The 8,024-nt window shown below is 41.3% G+C and overlaps 1 protein-coding gene across 1 annotated transcript; it reads right to left on the bottom strand.

Annotated features, from left to right (window-relative positions):
* Positions 1 to 496: 496 nt before the first annotated feature.
* LOC113149875 (proto-oncogene c-Fos-like) lies at positions 497 to 2,897 on the bottom strand. The gene is made up of 4 exons (XM_026342220.1): positions 2,610 to 2,897; positions 1,996 to 2,223; positions 1,798 to 1,905; positions 497 to 1,681 (listed from the first exon to the last, which is right to left on the bottom strand). The coding sequence occupies exons 1-4, from the start codon at positions 2,742 to 2,744 to the stop codon at positions 1,007 to 1,009; spliced, it is 1,146 nt and encodes a 381-aa protein (XP_026198005.1). The 5' UTR covers positions 2,745 to 2,897; the 3' UTR covers positions 497 to 1,006.
* Positions 2,898 to 8,024: the final 5,127 nt, after the last annotated feature.

The raw sequence follows: 8,024 nt of genomic DNA, 5'->3' as shown, positions 1-8,024 counted from the left end.
TACAGACATGCCAATACTCAAATCAAGTTTCTCCGTGGAGAAAACCCAGAGACAGATTCTTAGATTAATGCGATTTAGTGGAAAAGGGTGTGTGATCGAGCAGCCCGTCCGCTTTCTGCTGGCAGCAGCGAGTTCTCGTAGCACTCTATGTTTGGGCACGGAAGTGCGACGTCACCGCGCTGGGCTTGCGAGTTTAAAAAAATGGAAAGAACGCACTGACGTAAGAACCCTGACGTATGGTTAACCTTGGCAACAGACGGAACAATAAATAGAGCCAGTGGAGGTGCAGGAAAAATACTGCTATTCCTCATAGAGACTAAATTTAGGCTCTATTTTAATTGTTTATTGAATACCGCTGGAGCTGCAGTTTTAACGGAATACTAGCAATGCATCTACAGAAAGAAAAGTGTATTTGTGTTATGTCTGTAGTGTGCACACAAAGTGAGATGGATCCAGAGATTCACCAACACATAGTGAACTGAATTGAAATATCACTAGTTTATTTACATCTTTTTTAAAACAACAATAATTTTTACTTTTGCTGTAAAAAAATAAATTGAAATTTCATAAATTAAAACCACTAATGTTTTCACAGAAAACTTCATAATAGACCACTCAGACCATGGTTAAGACATAGCACATCTGTTTTTGTTTTTTTTAAGTTTCACAAAAGGTTCACAATTATTCTCACATTCCATCAACCAGAAAACAAACTGGATCAATAATAACTATTGCTCTTAACACATATCAATACAACAACAAGTTTAGTTATCTAGCACCTTAAAATCATATATGAACTAATAAAACGACTAATTGGTATTAGTTGAAACATGCTTTTAAACTTGCTACATTGGTGTAATAGGCAAGTATAGATGAAAGGCAAATAAAATAATAAATAATATGCTTCCATTCCATAGCCCTGTGGTCTGCACATCTATCTCATACATAATCATACATAAAAAAAAAATGTGCTTAATAGGAAGTATTATTGATATTGGAAGAGTCTTTAAAGGGCCAACAGGGTTGGTGAGCTGAGGGAGTCAGAGGACTGTTCGTTGCTGTTGCTTCCTCTCCTGTGAGCGATGCCACAAGAGGGGAAGGTCTCTGCCTCTGGGAAGGAAAACATAAATGAAGACGTGAATGTGCTGCAGGCAGGGGTGCAGGTCACCACAGGTGTGCACAGGGGCTCAAAGTCACTGTTGTTGGTTGAGGCGTGAAGGGGCTCCCAATCCTGAGTTGTGTAGAGGGTGTTGGACAGGTCGACCTCGGGCACTGACCGTGCTGTCTCCATCTCCGTCTTTGTCAACAGATCCAGAGACTCCTCCAGGACGGAGTCCTCCAGATCTGTTATCTTGACCGTGCTGTTGGAGATGGTGGCAGTGGAGAGGACAGAGCTGTTGCTGGAGAAGATCGAATTTGAGGTTGAGGTGAAGGTTGGCTGGCTGGAAGCGACAGTGACCGTCTTGGAGATGGTGGTCTGTGTCTGGGAAGACACCTCAGTGGAGAGGCAGGGGTGGGCGGAAGAGATGGAGACCACAGGGAAGTCTGTGTCCAGCTCTGAGGGGATTTTACAGATGGGTTGGTGGGCAGCCAGAATGAACTCAAGCCTTTCTTTCTCCTTCAGAAGATTGGCAATATCATTCTGGAGGCTGGACTTCTCATCCTCCAACTGATCAGTTTCCTGTTAGGGAGAGAAAAATAGATGAAGTGATTAACTGGGGTGTTGGAGCACACTGCCACGAGATGTGGTGAGGAATACATTGTGGTTGAATTAGACTAAATCAGTGGGACACTTACAGCTTGCAGAGTGTCTGTCAGCTCTCGCCTCCTGTTGCGGCATTTTGCGGCTGCCTGCTTATTTCTCTCTCTGCGAATTCTCCTCTTTTCTTCCTCCTCTGGTGAAATCTGCACATAATAGAAGAAAAAGTTAAGAATCAAGCTCTGTGAAACAATGAAGTACTTGTTGTGTGGAGTACATTGCCAGATAATAATTACCTGCTCCACTCTGCCCCTCTTGGTAGAGCTGTGGGCCTTGGGTGCTGCAGACTTCATGGCTGGTCTGGAGTAGGAAGGGCTGGGGCTGGAGCTGTACGGGTGAGCTCTGTGTGAAGGGGCCACTGAGGAGATCAAAGGCTGAACCATCCACTGCAGATCCGGGCTTGTCGAAATGGCTGTGACGGTGGGGATGAATGAGGCACTTGATGCTGTCAGGTCAGTGAAATCCTGGAGGGAATGAAGCAAAAGGATCATCAGTACATATACTTTCAGGATGCCTATGAATGAAGCAGTGGATCTATAAAAAGCTGGATGGTTTAAAAATATCCATATGATGTCAACTATGACGTTAGGCTCTCTCTCTGGAGTTTCCAGGTGAATGAATAAAGATTGCTTTGCACTGTGTGCAGCACATATCAACAGGCTAATTCAGGCAAAACTCTGCTTTACATGACATTATTTGCCTGTCAGTCTATATTCATAAGCTACTTCCATTTAACCTCTGCGGGGATATGTCTTTAAAATGTATTTAACTTCCCCCGTTCTAATACATGAAGAATAACATTTTGTAATAAAAGTTAGAAACATTTTTTGACTGTTGAGACTGGACGTACCTGAGACTGGGGAGATCCCATGCTGCAGTAAGATCCCGCTGGTGACGGGTAGTATCCCAGATTGTCCCCGGACGGGGAAGCTGTGCTGCAGCGGGAGGAGGAATCGCACTCCGCGTTGAATCCGGTGAACATCATCGTTCCCAAAAAAAAAAAAAACAAGTAGGAAGATCCAAACAAACTCGGCTGAAGGGAAATGTGAACTTGAGATGAGACAAGCCCTTTAGCGGGTTTGTGAGAAACTCTAATGTGCTGCTCTCGATGTGTTTCCTCTAGTCCTTGCTCCGCTACTGAAAGTTTGACTGTCAACTCTGAGAGCTCGGACTGCTTTTATAGCAAACATCAGCCGGCCCAATGACGTCGACAAAGGGGAGTGCTCGTTACGCGACACCGAGGGGAGAAAAACACCAAAACACCACCCTGACGACGCTGATAGCATATAAAATATTTATTATGCATTGTTTGATTACGCTAAAAGTTGAATGCGCGACGTCTGTTTGTGTCGTTTAAAGGCGAAAATAATATTTATCAATGTTTTTTAAGTGAAGCTCAAGAAATGGAATATTCCAGAAACGGGATCCCCGATACGTAATTTTCCTAATATGGTGCATCCTGTGAAAGGGGCCGACCCTGCTGGGAAACACTCCATCCGAGATTGGTGAACAGCGACATGACGTCATGTAAGACAACAAACACAGAGGCTGTTGAGAAAACTGAGCAACTGCGATAATACTTAGCAAAAGTACATCCTACACATTTAAAGTGCATCAAAGATAAATTTGAACATGCAAATTTGAATGTTCTCAACTGAGTGTAGGCTATAACACAATCACAGAAATGATTATTTTACCAAGAACACGAACACGTCACTGGCAGTCCTAGTTTTTCCTTTAATGCATTTTAGAGTTGTCTGACAGAGGAATTGAGCTACTGAGTGTTGTAGAAATGTATTTTCTCCTACTTGAGGCACACACATTAAACTCAAATGCGTAAATTGTTCACACAATATATGCAGTGAAAAGGAGTAGTAGCCTATGCACTAGAGTCTGCTTAGATTGATAGAATCATAAAAATAAAAAATAAAAACAATAAGTAGAGCAACTATAGAAGAGTAAATGTGATGTTACTGTAACTCTGTGGGCTACACAGCTCTCCCTAGCTTAATTAAATGTGTTTCTTGGCAGGGGGTAAAGGAACGAGCCTTATTTCATTTATGCAATGAGTTCTATGTAAACATACATGCTAGGAACACCATCACTACATGTCAGAGCAGAAGCTGTTACGTGAGTATTACGCCCACAGCTGCAGCTTGTACACTCTGTGTGCAATCCAAGCAAGGGTGTGTAAAGTTGCTGAGCAAGCTGCTAACCGGTTTCTTCTGTGTGCTTCTCCACGGCAGCAGTTTGTGTTTCTCAAGGGCGTCTTACTTTGCAGTAAAGGTCTTTCCCTACAGCTGTGGTAGGGGGAATCCTCTTGTCACTACTTCAGTGAGTTGCATAATGAGCTGCATGGACTGAGCAACCGACTCCAGACTTCAAGTTTATCTTCAAGTTAATGACTTAACTGAGATGTTGTACTTTGTTGTGCAACATATTTTCAACCTAATCAAAATTATCCATTTTGTTAATAGAAAGTAAGTCTACATTAACAAGCAAAAGAACTCCATGATAAATTTAGTAGTGTCAACAATATTTTGCTAGTATTTTTTTATTATTAGTAGTATTTATCATTTATAAAAACACATTAAATAGGCTAAAAAGATTTAGAAAACAAAAAATATGGCCTTCATATGTTCATTTATACATTTACAATAGTTGTTCATGTTAAATTTCCCATCTTTCCTTTGCAGTACAGGGGTTTTTAGTAATGCTCCTGTTTACTAAGCACTTCTCTAAATAGTGTGCAGGCTGCGGACAGCACCTATGTTAAAAGTGGTGTAAAATGACTTTATATGTTATTAATAACCTTAGAAATGGTTAATAATTGTGTTATTGTGTCAAAGTGCATCGATGTAGGTTAAAGGGTCTGTGTTTTGTTGAGCATTCCCGGTTGCCACAGCAACACTCCACCCCTTCGCGTCAGTGACGTCTTCGTTTTGCTTAGCAACAAAGATCATTCGTGTGGCGCAGACGCAGCACTCCACCAAGTGAAAGAAGACCGGCTCTTCAGCGTCGCCTGTGGTCGGGATCCAAACAACGGTTTTAGAAAAACAGCGGCGGAGTGAGAGCTCTGTCCGTGTCGTCGCTCTCAGACGTCGCTGCTCTTGTGTCTGCGGAGCAGCGGAATGAAACAGGACACTACACAACCCATTTACCTTGTGGATTGTTTGAGTATTTTTTTTTGACTGGTTGGCAAGAGCAGCAGTTTCCCAGTCAACCTTACTGAACTAGACAATTTGTTCTGAACTGCGTTTTTTTTTAAATCTTCATAGACCATTTAAAATAAGACAAATATAAAGTGTCATTATTCTAATTGATAAATATTGGTTAAAAATGTGCATATACACGTATAACAACAACAGCAACAATAATAATAATAATGTTTTTGATCAGTTATACAGGCACTTTAATTTGCCAGTTTTTGATTAACAAAATAAAACAAACAAACAAATAAAAAAAAAAAAAGGTCTATTAAGTTTTGCACTTAGATAACAGACTATATGCATTCAATTTCCCTTAGTGTGTGTAAAAAGTGACAATGAGCTGAAAATGTACATGAACTTCTAAAGCTGCTGACACTGAGTCTAAAAATAGACGGTACCCATTCTCGCTCAATTGCTTTGTTGAAAACACGTCTTTGAGAAGCAGCGAGGGGCGTCTACAGTTATGCACGACCTTTGAACCCTTTAGGTCTTGAGCCGGTGGCGGCTGAATAGGATCAAGCCGACCACCTAATGATGTGCCAGTAAATGAGCCCAGAGGGGGCTGTGACTGCCGGGAAGCACCCGTTAGCACAGCCTCTCTGAATGGAGAGAGGCCCACTCTGCTCATCATTTAGCCCTTTCTCTCCACTGGATGTGTGAGGTCATGTGAGCCCTAAATATAGCATATATCCATCGTAGCTGTTTTCTTATAGGCGCTGAATTAGACGTTTACGGTAACAACATAGGGGAATTAGTGCCAGTAAATTGCAACAACAATGTTTGTTTACAAATCAATACGTATCCATAATAGGCCTATTAGTGTGATTAACTGTGATTATTAGCTGCACTATTTATTTTGGAATATTTTTGCACTACATATTTGAATATCTAGCTGTAGGCTATGAAAACTGTGATGGACCCATTGTGTCATTAACAAGGTATGTGAAGTTTGCCTCCTCGTCGTGTCCTGTGAGTGGTCAGTCGGTCCGCAGCTAATGACGCTGTTAACAGGTACAATGCGTGACGATCGAGCTTTGCAGTGCATGTTTCACTTTCTTTTGTGATGGGGAGTGAGTGGGCCACACACAGCCCCACGTCCGTCTGCTCTCTCTCTCTCTCTCTCTCTCTCTCTCTCTCTCTCTCTCTCTCTCTCTCCGTGTGTGCGCGCACCACAGCGCGCCCCTGTTTTCCCCGGAAACACCATATATGGCTCGACCGGTCCATTCGGCGATTGGCTGCTTACTACAGCGACAGTTCTGTTGCTGGAGCTCTATTCTTATGCAGAGATTGAGGAAAAAGGCAGTGTGATATATGGATAACACTCAATTTAGCAGTCCATAGGTAATGAGCCAGTGTCCTGGATGCTTTGTGCATTAATTGACTAACGCTGGGGTTCACAGTGTTGGTCCAAGTGATGAGATGAGGCATTTGTTTGATATAGTATAATATTGCATAGCAGTTCAAAGTCAATACACCAGGATTGTTCTAATCTGGCTTATTTGAAGGGAAAATGGAAAAGGCTGCACCAGGCCCAGTACTTTAAACTGTTTATTATTATATTTGTTTTTCAATATATATAACAATCGTCTTATGAACATATACAGTCGCAAGAAACAGTATGTGAACCTTTTGGAATTTCATTGGTTTTTGCATTAATATGTCATAAAATGTGATCTGATCTTCATCTAAGTCAAGAGTATCAACAAATATAATGTGCCTAAAGTAATTACACACACACACACACACACACACACACACACACACACACACACACACACACACACACACACACACACACAAAAACATTCTGATCTTTCATGTCTTTATTGTGAACAACCATAAAAACCTAATAGTATCGAATAATGACCTAAAAAAAAGTTAACTGGAGTCAGGTGTCAGCATAAGTTAAGAAGTTTGGAGTTGTGGACCAGAGCTACTTCGACTGTCAAAAAACACTCTGTACAAGAAGAATACACTTATGTGAGCCATGCCTCGCCAGAAGGAGCTTTCAGAGGATCTATGATAAAGAATTGTTGATTTACAAAAAGCTGGAACGAATTACAAAGTCTACAGTTAGACAAACAATCTACAAATGGAGACAATTTGGGACAGTAGCTGCTCTACCAAGAAGTGGACAGCCAGTCAAATTGACCCCAAGAACACAACGAACACTCATTAATGAGGTAAAGAAACAACCAGGAGAGACAGTCAAAGATTTGAAGGCATCATTGGAACTGGCTAACATCTGTGTTCATGAGACTACATTAGGTAAAACATTGAACAAGCAGGTTGTCCATAGGAGGACATCACAAAGGAAGCTGCTGCTTATTAAAAAGAACCACTGCTGAACACGCCTGAAGTTTGCCAAAGAGCACATTGACACTCCACAGCGGTATTGGGGTCAACCAATTATTAATTTCAAAGATTCACATACTATTTCCACTATCACTATGAGGTTTTTATGGTTGCCCACAATAAAGACATGAAAGATCAGAATGTTTTGTGTTATTATTTTAGGCACATTATACGTGTTATTAGTTTTGACATAGACGAAGATCAGATCACATTTTATTACAAATGAATGTAGAAAACCATGAAATTCATAAAGGTTCACATACTGTTTCTTGCCACTGTATGGACATAAAGGGAACATCATGTATGGGCTGTGATGCAGATGCTGCATAAATGACATGACGTAGTTCATTGATGGCGAGGGACACCTCGTACAGGCGGGGGTGTCTCATTTAATATGTTGGCTCATTTTTCATATTTGAGCAAATAAAAGACGTTTAAAATAAAACAAACCCGCTATTTCTCTTCAAACATGTCGTGGATGTCATTGTTACATCGTAAAACATCTGGTTTCTTTTCCTCTCTCACCTATCTCTCTGTCAGATGGTTCGGTCTCACCACACAGATTTCATTCATAAAATTCCAGCTCACTATAAAAGGCGGGCCTCTCCACTATCTGCACAGTTACCATTTATGAGCCTGGCAAATGGAATATAAGTCGGCACTTAGGCGACAGTTTTGTATTTAGAACAGATAGACTTCTC

This window comes from Anabas testudineus, chromosome 24 (genome assembly GCF_900324465.2).
Source record: "Anabas testudineus chromosome 24, fAnaTes1.2, whole genome shotgun sequence".
NCBI lineage: Eukaryota > Metazoa > Chordata > Actinopteri > Anabantiformes > Anabantidae > Anabas > Anabas testudineus.
Note: the sequence above shows the minus strand (reverse complement) of the source record. Positions and strands in the feature narration are given on the sequence as shown.

Coding starts and splice junctions, on each gene's coding strand:
- LOC113149875 (XM_026342220.1), bottom strand. CDS start 2,744: ATGATGTTCACCGGATTCAACGCGGAGTGCGATTCCTCCTCCCGCTGC. Junction 2,224..2,609: donor TGGGATCTCCCCAGTCTCAG/GTACGTCCAGTC, acceptor CATTCCCTCCAG/GATTTCACTGACCTGACAGC. Junction 1,682..1,797: donor TGACAGACACTCTGCAAGCT/GTAAGTGTCCCA, acceptor TCTCCCTAACAG/GAAACTGATCAGTTGGAGGA.